General features: G+C 41.9%; 1 protein-coding gene across 1 annotated transcript; it reads right to left on the bottom strand.

Annotated features, from left to right (window-relative positions):
- Positions 1-401: 401 nt before the first annotated feature.
- On the bottom strand, positions 402-6,663 carry LOC118421367 (cartilage matrix protein-like). Its single transcript, XM_035828628.1, has 8 exons — positions 6,507-6,663; positions 4,718-4,836; positions 3,858-3,993; positions 3,118-3,299; positions 2,521-2,680; positions 2,063-2,230; positions 1,483-1,653; positions 402-1,171 (listed from the first exon to the last, which is right to left on the bottom strand). Exons 2-8 carry the CDS (start codon positions 4,817-4,819, stop codon positions 1,110-1,112), a joined length of 981 nt encoding a protein of 326 aa, XP_035684521.1. The 5' UTR covers positions 4,820-4,836; positions 6,507-6,663; the 3' UTR covers positions 402-1,109.
- Between the last annotated feature and the right edge of the window lie 12,853 nt (positions 6,664-19,516).

A 19,516-nucleotide genomic window follows, 5' to 3' on the forward strand; every position in this document is an offset into this window, starting at 1 on the left:
TTCAAAGTGCATTAGTGAGTCAATCGATAAATCAAATTCTTGCCGAATATGGTATTTTAAAGTTGTTAAGTTGTTTATAGATCTATGGTTTTCTCTCATATGTTTTGTTATATTTGTTATTTTCTACTATTATCTGTGAATCAGATGCATTTAGAAATTCCCAAATCCAATAGCTTCCATGAAACAAAAAAAGGCCTGAAATATATTTTGACATGCCAGTTCTTACCAAATACATTACACTATATATTTTGCTGTGTTTGAGTTTCAAGTAGTAAGGTTAAGTAGCAAAGTAAGGTTATAAACTTTATTTTTGTTTCCTTTTAGCTTCTGAAAGTTTAAACCAGGGAAAATGATCTGTTTATAATTATAACGGAATGAATTAATCTCACAGGCTTCTTGGAAACTTTAGAAGAACTAAAGACAATTTATTGCTCCTCTCACTTTGTTTAAGATTGTCTTGTACAAGAAGGGCTGACAGCTTTACATTCTTGATGTAACTAAGTGCCTAACAGGCAAGGTTGATTAAATGCAGAAAAGACACTCTTAGCTCAACAAAGCTACACTTTATACATTTATTGCGTATAGAGAAGAAACATCTGGACAAGGCACATAACATAGTATAAAGTGTAATTCCCATCGATTTTGACAGGTGGTGCTAGTGCAGGCAATAAATACTGTAGTGTTGCAGCGAGGTAAGAAAACGGAATGTCATCAAAATCTGTACAATTTTTTCTACAAAATCTTCTTTTCCTGACTCTCGAGTGCAGACACAGACATAAGGCATTAAAGACATACCATACCTTCCTCATAGATACATGTCACATACAAATACACCTATGTAGATCTTGAAGCATCTGCATAAATTCTTCAAAAATTACTAAGTATTCTATAACTATACACCGTTCTATTTCGGTAGATACTAATACTGTTTCAGACCACCAAATATTCTTGTATTTCGTTAGACAAGACCAATGCGAACTTTTCCTTGCTCTTCCTTTCTATATGTACAATATATGGCTTCTCTTTTACACATGGCCGTTTTCCAAAAGGCTACAGATATACGACACTACGTGAACTTCGGGAATGTTCGGGCGAGTTTGCGTTCCTTCTCACCGACGGAAGAAGCCGTAGTCGTAATCGTACTCATCATCAGAAGTCGAAAAAGACGAGCCTGTGGGGGAAGGTAACAAAAGGAAAACGGTTAGAAGTTGACAATCAGATATGGATCTAAAATCATTACTCAAACTCTTTTTGTTCATAGGTTGCAGCTTGTTTGTAATTTCCTTGAGCAATATTCTACCAAGGTAGCCATTCGGCACCACATTTTGATTGGTTGTGGGGTCATGCTGCCGCAGAAAGAAGGTTATTGTAGGCGAAAACGGAAGTGAACCTGATCAAACCTCTCTTACAAGTTGTGCCAGCCATTGTAAAATACCGTATTGCAGTTTATGAAATAACCGCCAGGTGGAAACCCTAACTCACCTCCGAATCTCTCCCTGAGGATGTCGATGAGGTCGGTGAAGACGTCGGACATGGCGGAGAAGCTGCCGGCGTAGAACAGGTGTTCCGGGACGGGGTCCGAGACTATGCTGCGCAGCTCGTCCTCGTTAATCTGGTTCTCAGGCCCCACGGCGAACGCGAACAACTCAACGTCTGAAAATAGAGGCAAGATGTCAGAAAAATTTCCAACTACTTACCATCCCATCTCACCCATACTGAAAGTGAAAAACCTCTCTGGGAAACAAGATATCCCGTATTCTGGAAGGGATTTCACATTTTTTTACTTTGCAAGATTAGTATAAACCGATACACATTGTCTTGACATGACAAAACAAGCACAAATTGGTTTGTAAAGTTAACCGAACGATTTTCTAACGGAAACATTAGGTCGCGGACTCCAATTTATTGTCTGAGAGTTTCTCGTTGGATATTACATGTACCTCAAAGAATTTTTTTCGAAGGGCTGGAAGGACCCTGGATTACTGCTTGGTGAGCATTGTCCAAATACCCGGTCAAAGATCTATAAACTGTGGCACGTTATCAAACACGAGTGCGGCCTTACCGTTGCCCTTTAGCTGATCGGCTACCGGGATGGGCGCGCCTCCGCGGTTGGACTTGCCGTCCGTGATGAGGAAGAGAATCTTGGCGGAGTTGGGCCGAGAACCGGCCACGGACTGGAAGACGTTATCGCGGGCCATGCTGAGAGCGGTGGCGGTGGCAGTCCAACCTCCTGCCGAAGACACAACAAGGAAATACACGATGAGATCATTGGGAACATTTCCAAAGTATCCACCTTTGCGAGTACATTTATAGGATTGGCACATGATTCTTGTCAGTCAACGTTACTGTATCTCTATTTAGTGAAAGTTTCAGCGATGATTCTCAACGAAAATACGATACAAAGTTTTTTTTTCAAAGTCTTAAGACGTAGCCTGACTAAAATCGCGCTCCTATCGGCTGGCCAGGCACCCAGTGAGAGATTGTGTAAACACAGGCTACTTAGTTAAGATGTTAAAGTACCTTCGTAAGCGATGTTGCCCAGGGAGGCCTTGACGGAGTCGCGATCTCCGCTGGCGTTGAAGTCGAACTCCACACGGGTCTTGGCTACGTCAGAGAAGGAGACGGCGGCCACACGGGTGTCTGACGGGCCCACGGGTGCGGGGAAGTTCTCAATCAGGTCCTAGAGAGCAAGAAGTTCAAGCATTGATGATGATAAGTAACACAGTGACTATACTTCCAACAAATGAACAACTAATAAAGTTATTTTTAGACGCGAAGACTTGAAGAAAGACTAATCTCCAGGCAGATTTACCTGTGGCATAAGATAGTATCAAAGCTGGCTAGCCCAAGGAGTATAGTTGGCCAAACGGAGTCATCAGCTAACGGCAGCCAAACACACTCCAAGGCCGGCTTTACTCCTCTGGCAGCTTTTGCTACTATCTTATGCTACCATATAGCAGGATCTGCTTGCAGATTAAAGAGAGTGTGCAACACTGCTATAGCTATAGGGTCCTATAGTGATTCTATGGTACTAAAGCATGTGATTAAATAGTATAGTATGTTTTCATATGACGACAACAACTTCTACACTCATAGCAGGAAGTTGATCTGCAGTACCTTTATGTTTTCCTTGGCGTCGTTGAAGTTCACTTCCCTGACGCTGCCGCTCTTGTCGAAGACGAACAACATGTCGATGACCTCGGTGGAGCCGTCGGCCTTGCGGAAGCCGTCCCCGCTGAGAGGGCCCACGAAACCTTTGGATATGGCTCCCACTGTCTGCTCTCGGGTGGGCACTCCGCCTTTACAACAACAAAACAACATGTTAGTTGTAATACACTAACACTCCATTTTTACAACATTGACTGATAAAGTTCATATACAGTAGCATTTAAGATACCTTGTCACATGTGTCATCTTGAAAAAAAAATACACCACGGCAATCGGGACACCGGCAATGTGACAATGCATGCTTATACCATTAGGCATTACACTAGGATAGCGCTCTCGCCGCTTAGGTCACAATGAGAGCGCTTAGGTCACAGTATATAAAGGGTACGTACCGGTGGCCTAACAAAACACTGAAAAAAATTGAAAATTGCAACGTCTTAATTTGTGGCAAAGTATTACCCTCCAATCAGAGGTTGGTGGGGAAAAATCGTGACCTTTTCCTTTCATCCGTTTCTTCGATCGGCCTTCTCACTTAAATGAAAGGAAAAGGTCACGATTTTTCCACCACCTCTTGGAGAGTAGCAAAGTATAATAGTGAAAGCTAGCACAAAAGGAATGGAAACTGTTGGATGCTGGACGGAAAGCTAGCGCTATTCCTGATCATTTCGTCGTGATTTAGAGGCACCTACATTGTTCCTTCTCCTGTCTGAGTGCCGGGCAGCAGGCGGTGGACCCGAGCGGGTTGTCGATCACCTCACGTGTGCGGAAAACCTGACTGCAGCCGAAGATATTGTCCTTCGGGCTCCAGGCGCTCCAATCGGAAACCTTCGCGGTTCGGAAAGAAACAAACAGTTCGATGTTTAAGTGTCAGAGATATTTGTGGTGTATAGATGATAATAAGAACGAGTAACGAGATTTTACAAGCCTCGGAAGAAGGAAAAAGATATAGTAGAAAGTGAATAAGATACGAAGTTTTAACAAAGCAAGTTTCTAGCTATAGCTGTGTTCTGAGTCGTCAGAAGGAAGTTTTGGCGGGAAGTGGGCATGGGTGTGAATTAATTGAAAACCCTAGTCTTTTGTTAGCCCTAGGTATGGCTTTAGAACAATAGCTTGCTACTATAGATAGCTAAGTGTCACGGAAGTCAAGTATTGATACCATAACGTCATTTTCCGGTCACATTTTCTGCCAAGTCACCGTCTCAACCTTCCCATGCCATGCCCATTCTTAGATACGCATGTTTTGATGACGTAACACATTTACCTGTGCATCCGTGGTGTTCATGAAGGTACCGGAGTACAGGTAGTAGCTTCCGGGAGCCAGTAAGCAAATAGGCACAGCGGTACATGTTAGAGGTAAGCTGGAACTTTACTTGTTAACACCATGGACGTTACGTCCATGTTAAGACTTAAGCTACAAAGAATACTATGTAGCTAGAAAAAGCGATAGTAGAAAAGCAGAAAGCTAAAAAAGTTTAGGGAAAAGATAGAGAGTAAGAGAAGGTTAGAGATTGGTTTGAGGTTGTGTAAGTTGAAGAGAAGAGGTACTCACTCTGCATAACTTTCTGTACAGTGGCGTGCAGGCGGGACTGGCTGAAGATTGTTGAAAGGCTGCGATAGCCAGGACACAAGCCACGGCGAGAAGCGACCTCATGCTGTTATCGTCTGTTACTGCAAGAGAATACAATTGTCAATTGTTAGAAAAATACTTTGGAAAAGATAATACAGACGGTACACAATTCTACATGTACATGACACCATGGCAGCGATTATGAGAATATATGACCTGTCAGAATATTCATTGATTGGTATAGAACAGTAATCATTCTTAATGAACTAAGGAATTAACTATATAACGAATGAACTAACATTTTTGAAAGCAAAAAATATCATAATCATATTAATAGAGACAACGGTTGTAAATTATTATTATGCAGTAAAAGCACGACCAGAAAACACTGGTGTCATATATCATACAGACAACCTTTTCCTTTACTACACATGGTAAAATGGCTGGTCGAAAAGTGGCCACCCAAAAACGTTGTGTATAAGCTATAGAGTATAGACACAATACAACCCTTGTCCAACTGGTACTATAGTCATATAATATTCAGATACCTTGTCAACTGTCCTGAAATGTACGACATTATAGGCAAGCTAGCAACAATCCAAAGCCATAGAGAGAGAGAACAAAGCGCCGAGTGGCGTGTGTGAATGTGACCGTGGCAGACAGGGTCACGGGGCCACACAGACTTACAACTTCCGTTCGCCTGGCAGCCCACATAGCGGGTCCCAATCACGTAACCTGACACAACAAGTTCACGGTTGGGCGGAGAAAATCACGCGGAAAATTCACAATCTAAACCCTGCAAAACGCACTCTCCACTTGCTGAACAATGTTTCTGTGAGTTCGAGAAAGAAATCAACAACATTGCATCTTTTTGCTGCGGTATATGTGTAGAAATAGTCGCTATAAATCACTATAGTCCCCTCCCAGATTAAACACTGTGTTTGCGCCCACTACCGCGGCCAATTATTGCAACCTTAATGAACGAATGAATGAAGACCTTTATTGTACAATTTTGCCACACCGGGCTAAGTACAGGTCACAACAAGACAAACATTTAACAGATACAAGATAAAACTAACGTTAGACAAATTCAACTTCTCACTTTTCAGTTACGGTGGACAGATATGTTTTTTGATCGATGGTTTGTCTAGTTTAATGGACATAAACATCGTAAAAAACAGTCGTCTGAGCTCTTGGTCCCCCTTAGTGACTAAAAGGTGGTAATGCTTTAAAAGAAACCGAGATTATGATAACATGATGTATAACGGAAACGTCATATCTCTAAGCGCGTTGTCACAACCCGCGGAGAGTAGTAGATAATCTGTCTCATCTGTCTTACTTATCTCCCGTGTACCGCGGGACCTGCCGACACAACAACGGGGAGGCTTCGCCAGGAATTTCCGCACAAACACAGACAATACAGACATCAAAACAATTTGTAGATGCGCGTTACACAAAACTGCCCAACGTCCGTCGCTGACTTTAAGAAGCTACACGAACAGAACATTGCATGATGTTGAAAGAGCAAAACCGCAGGTGTATCGCAAAACTCATCAAAGACAAAAAACATGAAATATCACGAAGGCCATCGTATTTAAGTACTAACATGTAAATCGTTTCGGTGGAGATACATGTATGAATAGGTTAATTTCAGAATTCTTCACAAAAGACGGAGCAAATATCAGCTTCCGTAGCTTTACCGGGGATGCTTTTCACAAGCCATGATTCAGTATGAGTCACAAATGGATAAAAGCAGAACAAAGTCACTCACCAGTTGATGTACAATACAGTGGACAAGGGAAAGCCGGCGTCTGTAGCTCCAGCTAGCTTCCTTGGATCACAAGTCTTGAGTGAGGTCTCCCTGAGCACGGCACGTCTTTTATAGGGTTGTCCCTGGTGACCGGAAGTTTCCAAGAATGCAGAAAAAGCCGCAGCCGGCGCGAGTAGAGCGGAGCCGCGTGAGATGCCAAGTCGCTAACAGGAAGTGCTCGCAGAGGTTTCTGAGGACCGCGGACACAGTTTTCAGCGTAATAACGCGGACTTCCGGAGTCGTACCAGATACAGCACACTGGTAACGTCATCAGTACAGATAGAACAGGGAAAACCCCAGAGAATAGGCACAAAAAGGTTTGACGCGCGAATTTGAGGTTTACTTCCCGAAAGTTTTGCTGTATCATGATGCTGGTATCACATAACGGCCTGCTGATACAAGCTGGACAGGAATAAGTGTCAAACCTTGTTGAGACATGTTTAGAACTATATCCTAAGTTATCCTAACTCTGTAGGCGAAACCGTGTGTGCGACTTTATATAATGCAATTGGTGTGTTCATATTCAATATATCAAAGCAATAAGTATTAAAGTAAGACCTGTAGATTGAAACAATTTCAAACATGAAAAACATGCCATGGCAGAAAGTGTATCTCAACGGTTGGGTTCAGGACATTTGCGGTGTCTATGTAATGTGCACTACAGATATGATTTTGGTATCTGCTGTTCTCTAAAATTGAGGTCGTTGTCTAATGTGAGCTTGTACTGTTGGAGCGTGCACTGCATTGATGCTTTTTGCTATCTCCCGTTTTTGCATAGATTTGGCACTTCGAATCCAGAGATATGATGTAGCTTATGAAACCGTATTAATTGTGCATATATATATGGGCCTTTTGGGGAATGAACAATGCCTCATGTTTTGCAATTGCTCTGCAATAAACTTAAGTTTGATGACTTTATTACCGGGAGATGTTGATACTCTGTCAAATCTGTCAAAGCGGAAATTTTTTGGGGGGGGGGGATCGTTACTAAAACACAACCAGTAGATTTCTAGCGAGGACACGATTCCTTCACATGCAAGGTACCCAATTACCACGTACTGATCTAGTGGCACGGCAGGGACAGGGATGAATAGTTCACACCTATTGTCTGTTGATTAACGATTTTCGTCGAGCTTTCTTTTAATAGTTTGCTACTTGCAGCATTGGGGACATGATGTTGAACATCCGAAATCAGACACACACCCCAAAGGCTGCAGTAGCCTACGTAGTACCTGTCTAGTTCGAGTGTGGCGTTTGAAGGTTCCAGTAAAACGCTGCCAGCATAGCCTGCCGCGGAGACTAGCTGTCAGTTATAGATTTGACCACTGGTACGCAAAATTACATGTCATGTGCACCATTTCCGATAAATTGCAGCCACTTCCCAGAAACCTAGCTTATCCCCTCTTCACTTTGAGGCTAGCTGTGAACCAAACGGGAGTTTCGCTTTGAGCTTCTGACAGAAAACACCATCCCCATAACGATAACGCACGTCACCGTGTGTGGTGGCCAAACCCATTAAAGGTACCGGTCATTAAACAGCCATGCTTCCCACACATAAGTACAGATTATGATGTGGTTTCATGGGCTTAAAGTCATATGACTGATGATCTAGCTAGCAGGGGAGATAATAATAGGAGAATCACTTCCAAAGCTCAAATTTATCGCTGAGTATATCTACAAATAAGATGTATGTAACGTTGTATGATGATTTTGATGAAAATGTTTTACGTTCATCATTTATTTTAACGCAGTGGTGTTTGTACAACAAGGCGTGATACAGCCGCAGGCAAGCGCTGCAAGCCGCTTGTTATTCATAAATAAACCATTTGATTGATTGATTGATAATTATCGACGCAGAACTTCCTTCTTGTCTCCTCTTGACAACATTATTACACGCTGAAAACAGCCATCACCCAAGGCGTACTATTCAAACCACTGAGGAGTAAATGACGTGGAAAATAGGGATCCGAAAGATTCAAATCCCATGATCACAGGTCCCTACTCAGCCCACGTAATGTTTCTACAGGGATTCTACACGAAAACCATCCATTAGAATGTCGACACCTTTCTTCTCTTTCTCTTGTTCATCTTGAAGAGGTCACTAACCCCGTGTTGTTCTATAGGCGTGTTTTTGTGTGGTGAAGAGGCTCACGATATTGACTCAACCCTGCAAAAACATACTTGCAGATACTTAAACCTGTTTTCGTGCTGTATACAAGGTCATTAGACGAGGGTTGGCTAGAGCCGAGAGAGATAGATGTTTACAGTGATGATTCACGATGGGCTATTATTCAGTAGACGTCAATGAGGATGCGGTCTCTTCAGGATGTACCTTCGGTGCCAAGAGGTTTAATAGAAGACTGTTATTTGTGCAGAACTTAGGTGTGTTTTTAAAAACATCACTTGGTAATTTACAAGGATGCTCGAGTGTTTTTGAAACGGCGACTAACTGAATATCTGAAAAATACGTCTGCATCGTGTGTGGGAAGGGCGCTTTCAGGATGGCAAAAACGAACTAAGACTCTTTCAAGTTTAAGCCCACTCCTTTTGCTTGACCCACTGTATTTTTACAATCCTATAACACCTACTCCTGGTAGGGGGATCTGACGATTTAATCAGTTGATAGTTCACATTCTTCTACCCTTTACTAACTGTGAAGAAGAATGTCCCGTGACAGCTTTGTGATGTCGTGTTTAAAACACGAGGATGTGCGACTATGCGGTGACTTCCTTTGTTGTCAGCTGTCCTCACTTCTCCACCCCTTCAGATTTACCTTCAGAAGCCGGTAGTGAGGCAGTTACCTACAGTGGCGTCATACGGATGAGTTTTTGCTTATTTTTGGATTGTGACTAACAAGAAGAATAACAGAGGGATAATAGGGGGGCTTCGACCTAGACTATATAACCCGTTTACATATGAATTTCTGAATATTAAAGATATAAGACTGACTATCACTTAAACGCTCGCTTCGTACCAAACCTGCTCTTTTGTCATATTCTAGTCACCCCGAGTTTATACTTTATAGAGAATGCCATTTCCCGGCTATTACAGGGTAAAAATTATGTCAAAACATGGCGGGAAAGGAGCAATCGCCAATAAAGCAGAAGCGAATATGGTATTAGGCTTCCAAAAGGTAGTTTTCCGCCCTTTTTCTTTCTTTCTCAGCTCTTTTGTTCTTACTTTCCTTCCTTCCTTCTTTCTTTTTTCTCACTTCTTTCTTTCCTTCTCTCTTTCTTCGTTTCTCAGTTCTTTCTTTCTTTCTTTCCTTCCTTCCTTCTTTCTTTCTCTTTGTAGCCTTAGGATATTCAGCTTTCCCTGGGATGTCACTAAGAAGTTTAAAGTCTTAATAAAGACTGTTTGCAAAGGAGGAAACCTACTAAAGTTGAGATAAGTCGTTCCGTTTTCGCTCCGCACACTATCCATGCCCTTATCACCATTCCTCAGTTTTACAAGTTGACAGTTCACATAGTCCCGCTGTGTCGGTTGTTTTAAACTTGACCTCCCAAGTATTTCAAACAACCCTGACAAGGTGACAGACCTTGAACATGACCATTTGTGTTTTACGACTGCGCTGCCACGCTATCTTGTCTGGCGGTTTCTCGGAAACCGCTGCATCTGCTTTTGTTTGAGGCGAGGTGCTGTGAGTTTGGCTTTGTCCCACGTGACCCGGGCCCCAGACATACCAGCGAGCCGTACGTCAGGCGGGGGATAGTCAAAACAGGTGCAGACATGACGAGAAGTGTCTATTTTACATGACGTCTCACAACCCTGAGGTAGTGAAAGGATTAACACACTTATCCAGTAGATCATCCGGATTACACCCCCTAGGGTCGGATCTCCGTTTCTTCAGCCTGACCGCTAAACTGCCCCTACTGACACGGAAAGAGGCATTGGTCATTTGCGGTCAGAATGTTTTTATAAACACAGATGACCCACATAACTACAATGACCGCCTCTCTATCTCTCTTCCCTCTCTCCCTATTCCCTAATCTGTCTTTCTCTCCCTCTAGAGCTCTCTCTCTCTCATTTGTCTCTGAGATCTTTCTCGCTCTCCCCTCTCTTCTTTCGCATTAGACAGCATTCTTCCCTATCTTTCTATCTCTTCGCCGTCAGAACGAATAATATTATATGTCTTCTTCGTCTTCGTTACCCTCTAAAAATCCCACTAGGGTGTCGCTGAGGGGGAATATGTAGACCGACCGAGTTAGTTTAGATATACATGTGTACCTGTCTTTCGTTACTTGATAGCGATTTAATTTGGCACAATTTGACCATTGTTCCAACAGAATGCCTCTACCTCTCCTTTGGACCATCTAAGGCATAAGCCCACACTCCATGAACTTTTACTTTTAATCAGTCATTTCATCAGTCGTCACATTGGCGCGTGGGTAAATTTTGTAAATAGTTCTGGCCTACTTTCCAGTCAGCGACATTCCATCATACGTTGTGGATTGATGGGGAGCAGTATTGGGTTAAAATCTGTTTCAGACAGGAAAAAAAGATACTGTGAATCTCACCAACTTTCCTGAAACAGGAAATTGCAGAAATACTTCATTTTGGAAAAAAGGGTTGAACGTTTGCGTATGGTAGCCTACATAGCAGGCTGAGTTTTCTTTGCCAATTATATACTGTTTTCTTTGCTTATTACATACCAGTTAGTTCCCGGTTTTTAACAGTCGCCCAGTCTAGAACCCAGCGTATGGTGATATTTTCATAAAAAATCAAACTCTAACCTTGCATGCATCCGTTTTTAGACACAATTCACTCCTAACTGTAACCACTCAGAAAAAAAAAAAGACTCAAAGGGAGTGACCGTTAGGAGACGCCTTCATATCTGAAACCGTACCATAGCCAGGCAATTCAAACCCGACCCGGAACAGAAACTTTCCACCTGTTCTTGATAGACCAGTCGTGTGCCTGTCGGGCCGCTGTCTCCAGGGGCAGATTTGTAGGGCATGTCTGAAGAAAACCGCAGGGAGCGTCTTGAGTTTGTTTTTCGTCTGCTTTACCCCTGTTTAGGGAATGGTGTCAAGGACAGAACCGTCTGATCTAGTTTATTCTTCTGTATCGCAAGACTCAGGTCGCTCCTGTCAATGTTTTAGTAACCTCAGTCTCTTACTGTAATCACCGATAACAATAATGACTGGTAGACTAAGAGAGCACTTTAGACAAGATCAACAAATGCTTGATAACGGAAAATCACCAGTTCCGAGAAAGAAGAAGCCGAGGCCAGGGTGTTTCATTTTTCATATTTGGACAGAAAATCTGATAAATCCCGTACATCTCCTTGAACGCTTCTGGCTCTGAGACAGATTACGAGTTTTCCTCTTGGCGTAAACTTTAACATTTACCAGGTGGAAAAATCCCTAAGCAGGTGTCCTTAAGGGGCCCTTAAGAGTCCTTTGGATAGATCCGCGTAACGTGCCTGAGAAGTTCTATCCGGTAAAGTAAATCACAGATTTGGCTCCATCGTTGGAAGGTCGTTGGAAGTGTTTACAGAACGTTAGCGTAAACGTATATGATTCACCATTTTAAAGTCATCGTTCGTAGCTGTTTGTCTTTCCACACAAGCACCACACCATAACGTTTTCAATGTTGTTTCTTCGAATTATCCTAAATCCATGTGGCATTCAGCCTTACACAACAAGCGAAAGGGCGTTCACCTTTTGCGACTTTGTGGCTTTCTGGTTGCCAAGACGCTGAGGCCAACCGAGAAGAAAACACACCACGGCGCCTCGTTATACAGTCATCCCGTGGTGCAAGGAGTGGCGATGAAAGAAGGAATGAGAGACCAGATAAACGACATACCTAAAGAAAAAGGTCATAGCTTGTCAGGCAATGTTGATTTGATTATATGCATGACATCCGCGCGTGCATCAATTTTCGGCCGTTTCCTCCCCCCCCCCCAAAAAAGAAGTTTTCAACCATACTCATACGCCGGTACAAAGCAGCTTCAAAATATGCAGATATATGCAAAAATACAAATGTTTCGGAAAACGTATACTACTACTGTCACAGAACATTACAAAATCAAAGAAGATGTGAAAGAACAAAAACGAAGAATCCACTGTTTGGTATATATATATATTGTGTGTTCAGTCATTTGTTCAACCTTTCTGACCATTTTGATTTTATAATGAAGGCAACTTTTTGTCAAACTTTTTTTATTCGCACGCTCGCATCGGTTTTTGGATTCCCAGGATGTCATCCATATAATCAAATCAACATGGCCTCAAGAAGGAAGAAAAAAACACGGTGCGAACGTGAAGGGTTGCATGTGCTGGTGTTGAGAAGAAAGACAGCGGTCGTTGAACTTTTGGCAAGACTTCAACTTCCCAGAATAGAAAGGAGAAACAATTGCTCGCTGGTGGTCGTGTTTAAAGACCTTCACGGAATGTAGTACGCGGAGATTCTTGGAACTTGTGTGGACAGATTTGTGGTGGAAATGATTTCTTTTTTGCAACAAAAATGCAAACACATGTTCATCACTCTGTCAGTGTCGGAGACGTAAATTTTGGACTTTAACGTGGGCATACCATTGTTACTTGTCCAACCCTGGAGTCTCAGGCCGTACTTACACGTACAGACAATATAATAATGATATTCGTTACGGATATCTAATTCAGACGGAACATTATTTTGTCAGATGTGCTGAAATGCTGAAATTGTCTATCTGTAGGTTGGCACGTAAAAAGTAATACATTGAAAAACGTTTCATTATTAGGTTTGCAGGTAGAGATACCCGTAAAGATGCGATTATTTATTGTCCCAAACAGCTTCCATTTAAACTGTATGTAAAGACTTGTGCTGCTTTATATGTGACAGCTGCAAGGTTCTAATTTTGAATAAAATCAGAATATACTTATTACTCATACGTGGACTGTATTTGACCGAAAATAAAGACGCCCACCCTCCCCACCAGAAAGCACAATTTCCTTGCGTGGGCACAGTATCTCGTTCTGAGTAATGTTGGTTAACATTATATGGCTCATCAATTAAGCGCACGCATGTACACGAGTTCATCTAGCTATAGCGGGAAGACTCAATTGTTATCAACACCCACTGCATGTAAGTCCCATATGTATGGGAAGCAGAACAACAGCTTTCACTATTAAAGTGCTTTACATTCCTTTGAGACAATGTTTCTTAGATGCTGTTGGAAAATAGTACACAGTTGCAGCACAACAATAATCTTTAGAAAGCATGATACGAGGTTAACAGACTTTCGAGGAAACCCTCAAATTCTTCAAATGTGCCAAGTCACGTCCTGGGAGCACCTTACTTGTCCAGGCGACTTTCCAAGATCGAGATAGGGAGATCGCACGTGTGATTTCGGGGAAGGCTTCAGTATATTGTAGAGGAAACAGGAACGGTGCCAATCATGGGGTGACGTAGTCGGAGTGGGGGTGTGGTGTAAGGTATCTATATTGTTCCTTACGGAAACAAACCTTGTAAGGATGTTTGTAACCTGGGACATAACGTTACATTCACAGTATAAACTCTCCAAGCAGAGGTTAGACTTCGGCTGTTTTTGACGTTTTTAGGAGTTTCTATCGGGCCGCGAGACATCAACAAAACGGTACAAAATAGAAATCCCGCCTAAAAATCGTTAAAAATAACAGCCGGAGCCTAACCTCTGCTTGGAGAGTAGAACATGCATTGAACGACTTGCTGTGGTACGATTTTAGCGTCACAACTCAATTTTGTACGACACATGATCCACAGTTATACCAAGGCTGTCCTCATTACGCTATCATAAAACTGTCGTATGATGTCTGTAACCTACCAACGAACGCCATGCTGTACTGTAGTAGGATTTTCTCTACAAGCAGACGTAACTAAGGATCCGACTCAATCCCACACTTTCAACTCTTCACCGGATCACGACATGATCCTCCCACCGTTAGTCACCTGTACAGGTGCACACCCAGCTGTGACGTCAGCACAGGTCTGACGTCAACCCTGGATAATCGGTGTCAGATTTCTCTTTCATTCTCCACTTCAGCTGACCTGCAACTACGAAGCAATGTTGACAAGCACATGCTGGGTATGAAGCTGAAGGCAAATACAAAACAGAAGTAACTTTGCGTTACCAAATATCGTCGAATTTATTTGAAACGCTATTCATATAAAAAAAATGCGCGGACAGAGCCAATTGTGTAACATATGTGGGAAGAAATATCAAGAAAAACAAAAGAAGAAAAAAGAACAATACGTGCCTTCATATGGTCGAATTTTCAAATCCACCCCCCCCCCCAAAAAAACCTAAAAATTCAAACCCCCTTGCGAGTCTTTTGTGATTTCCCCATTCCCGAAAAGACAGAAATTTGGCAATTTGACGGTCGCCTTTACCGCTTTTCTAGTGACGACCGGAAGCGGTACTGCAGATTAGGCTCCCATGGGGTATATGCTCTCGACTTCTAGAATGTGAAAATGTACAACTCATTGCAGCTAGAACAAGTAAAACGTGTCCCAAATAGGTCCAGACGTCGTCGCAAGCATATTCGACATTTACAAATGGTACTTGACTTAAAAATAATTGATATGTAGATATGTAGGTGCCGCGCGAGAACCACATTTTCCACCATTGAAGCGCCACCTACATTCATGTACACATCGCTTTTCGTACGTAATGTGCAGGTTAAAGAGGCATGTGGACATCACCCGTTCTCAACTCTAGCCTTAACTGTCATGCGTGTACACTATAGCTAACTGCTAGTGAATCGGTATGTAATATGATGTGCGATTTAATACTAGCAGGTATAAAGCGGTGCTGTTTAGCTCTTCTAACGGACTGAACCAAGGAAACTATGGCCACGGCAAGCCTGTACACGTAAATTCTATGGATGACATGTATGCATGCAGACTGCAAGAATGGTGAGATAGGGCGAAAAAACAAGCAATTAAGATGGCTTAATTTTCAAAATCGTCACCATAGACGTTGTAACACGAATTGAAGCGACAAAACATGGTATCACAGCCAACAATGCACTCATTCGAATTCAAGACGTGCGCTGGCATTGTACAATTGTGCGTCTTGAATCTTTAGGTTACGGCAACATATTAACGCTAATTTGCCAATCTCGGTAATTTCATGTCATGTTGACCACCTCCGCCAACTCTGAGAGCCATCCATGTAAAGAAAACAGAAAATATGTGAACTAGAAAGGCCGACATTTTCTTAAGAGCAAATACAGCATATTTCAGCCATACCCCTTTCCACGCAACATTGGACTGTTCCAAATCACCCCTGCGCAAAAATGGAACATCCTCTTAACAGTACATTATCCCCCAAAGTGGACTGGTATTGTGAATTGATTCCAGGTAAAAACAGAGCTTGCTTCTATTTTTCAGAAAATGACAATAATCACACCTTCCATTCAGAAAATTTTCACCATGACTGAAAATTGTTGAATGACTTCATGCAATGTCATTAACAATTTTCAGTACGATAACTAGGTGTAAGTTTAAAAAAGTATAAGCTCCTTGTGATATGGGTACATTTATTATTGCAGTGAACTTTTTTTATTCAAGTAGGGCATACGATTTAATAATTATCAAGCAGGTGCAGGTACTGTAGGAGCGTTTGTTTTCTTCAAGCTGTAAAACTGTTAAACTGTTTTACTTTGTATGCAATCAGCCATCGAGCCTATTCTTATTTCAGTTTAACAACTTCCTGCCAGACCCGGAAGATACGATTGAACCTTGTTCGAGGATTTATTTTCGTCTGTCTGGTCAGTCTGTTCATACCCTGGCGCTGAGAGTGTTTTATTGGGCTGAAACTCTGGCAGTTTAAAGTTACTTACAATTTAAATGTTCAAAGTTTATGTCAAACAACAACAGCACTAGGAAATGGCCACTATAGACAGGTGGTCACTATAGAGAAAATGCTGATCTATTGACTAGGAGCCATACGTTACACATGATTTCAGTGCACTGATCATTAATCATATAAACATTGCACAGGTAAGCCAATTGTTTAGATGTACAATTAAGTTCAAATAATTCTGAAGAGAAATATTGATGAGAAAATAATCATTCTCGCCACTGTCTAACTTATAATTACGTATCAAAACTAAACGCAGATTTTCTAACTAACGCACCTTTCGCCGACTTCATCAAAGGACCGCCGGCTATCAATCAAACACGGCTGTTGATTAGACTTAGAGTTTCAAACAGTCATGTGCTGTGTGCCAGTTGACAGCGAACTTCATGCTACGTGATGTTTTACATTGCTTGGACCTTCTTTCCTACAGCGGTGCTTCTACAAAATATTTAGACTGTAACACTGAGTCCCACATGTTTTATAGAATAGAATTTGACGCAGAACAGCATTTTTTGCTGGGTATTTTTCTTGAAACATGTCCGTGGGAATATCAGCGAGGCGGCGACGTAGGGATATCAGACCGTCAACAAAAGTCGCACGGCGGCTAACGGCGCAGCGAAGATACTAGCGCTATAAATAAGCACTTCAACTAAGGATGGCAACCCGTACAATATTTTTGTATACTGTTGAGCTAAGTAAAGTTTGTTGTTTATGAGGTTTTAGTTGTCTTTGAAGCTTTGACCCGAAATATTTTAAAGTCAAACTGCTGAAGAGAAGTAAGTGACTGCTACGATTATCGTAAATATGGCCCTAAAAAAACTGATAAAAGAAGCCTTCTCAATAGTCTAAAATGCAAGAGCTTCCGGGGGGGCTTCGCCCACCTGGGTCCCCCCCGCAGTGGCCCTGCCCCTGGACCCCGCCAGGGACATTCGGCGGCCCCGGACCCCTGTCCGATGCTTTGAAAAAATCCTGGCGAGAAGTCTGTACGGCCTGAGTCTTCAAGTTAACGTATTGTGTGGTCCCGCTTATGAATATTAATTAGCCTTCGCTTTCCTCTTTGCTGATTGGCTGAACCATTAATTGAATTAACTCTTCCTGCCGGCTAGACGCAGGTGCAGATGTCGGCTCTGTGGGGTGAACGTCCGAAAGGTCATGGCATGGAGAACGAAAGAAAACCAATTCCCCCCCAAAAAAGTGCTGTAATTAAGCCTTTTACAGTACTTTATGCCAAAAATTTCACTTGGATCATTTTACCAACTATCTTATGCCTATCTATACCAAATGTTACTCATACCAGGGTACAGGGGCGCAAAATATACCGTTATAAGACCGTCAACAACAGTCGCACGGAGCTAACAGCGCAGCGAAAATACCATCGCTAGCGTTTCAACTTCGGATAACAAGTTATAAGTACTGTTGAACTCAGTAACGTTAAAGTTTGTTTTTAGTTGCCTTTGACGGTTTGACCTGAAATAGTGTTACGCTAAACTCCTGAAGAGAAGTTAAGTGACTGCTGCGATTATCATAGATATGCCCCTAAGAACTGATACAATATAAAGCCTTCTGAATAGTCTAAAATGCGAGAGCCTTAGGCGGGCTTCGCTCCCCCTGGCGGGAACACTGCTATATGCGGGATCATGAGGCCCCGCTTATGAATATTAATTAGCCTTTGGCCTCCTCTTCGCTGATTGGCTAGGTCTTTGATTCAATTAACTCTCCGGCTGACGCGCACAGGTGTGGCTCTGTGCGGGGTCACGGAAGGTCACGTCAGGAGGCCAAAAGAAAACAAATTTCCCCTCAGAAAAGTGCCAAAATTAATCATTTTAAAGTTGTTTATGTCAAAAATTTTACTTGAATCTTGTTACCAAGTATCTAATGCCTATCTATACCAAATTTCAGGTCATTTAATTGTAATACCAGGGTACAGGTGCCAAAAGTGTCCTTTTTTGGTCAAAAATTGGCCAAAAATCGCAAAAATAAGCATTTTGTTGCACTGTACACCAAAAGTGTTATTGAATTTATATGAAGGGATTATCAAGGCACATCTGTGTCAAATTTCAGCTCATTCGGTTGCAATACCAAGGTACAGGAGCCAAAAGTGTCCTTTTTTGGTCAAAAATTGGTCAAAAAATCGCAAAAATAAGCATTTTGTTGTACTGTACACCAAAAGTGTTATTGAATTTATATGGGGGCATTATCAGGGCACATCTCTGTCAAATTTCAGCTCATTTGGTTGTAATACCAGGGTACATGGGCCAAAAGTGTCCTTTTTTGGTCTAAAATTGACAAAAAAATCTCAATAAAATCATTTTAGAGGCAGATATGAAAAAACTGAGAAAAAAGCATCAAGGTATTGGCCCATTCTACCCCTGTGCCAAATTTCAGGTCATTCGGTCCAGGAACGGCGGAGATGAATCACTTTGAAGATTTGACAGGAGAAGAAGAAGAAGAAGAAAGAAGAAACATTACGAATACAATATATTTCACCATACTATGTATGGCTGAAATATAATTATATGAACATGCAGATTAATAAACTTTACCTGCATGCCTATACATTGGCCTTATCCATATCTTCTGCCTCGAAGTAAAAACGTCAGGGTCAACTCCGCGGTAAGGAAGCACCGCCTAGTAAGGACTGACGGTACCACAACCAAGGAACGTCATCTCGATGTTGTATTATACTCATTATAGATGTCAAATTATGGCATTATATGCAAAATCCGCCCAAAGGCAGTTACTCGAGCAACTCGATATGATTTAGGAAAATCCAATTGGACAGTTAACATGGTTACAATGATGAAGTACTCCGCTAGGTGTCCCTTTTAGACCATGTCTGATATCAAATAAAATTGGCTTGAATATTTTTGGTCCCTTTAACACGATGTATGACATCAATGACAAAGGACTCAATACAATACGAATAGTCTATACCAGGTCTATGGCTACAAGAATCTGGACATAAATGGTGTGTTGACATATACATGCGTATACGAGTGTTTCAGTTTGTTACAATACATCCTCTCTTGATCATAATCATTTGTCTATCTTCAGTATAGACAGGACATGTCATTAGAAAAATAATGTTAATCTTCACGACCATTTTGATATAAAGGTTCAAGTGACTGTCTCATTTTAATCGGTG

Source organism: Branchiostoma floridae, chromosome 8, assembly GCF_000003815.2.
Source record: "Branchiostoma floridae strain S238N-H82 chromosome 8, Bfl_VNyyK, whole genome shotgun sequence".
Classification (NCBI taxonomy): Eukaryota; Metazoa; Chordata; class Leptocardii; order Amphioxiformes; family Branchiostomatidae; genus Branchiostoma; species Branchiostoma floridae.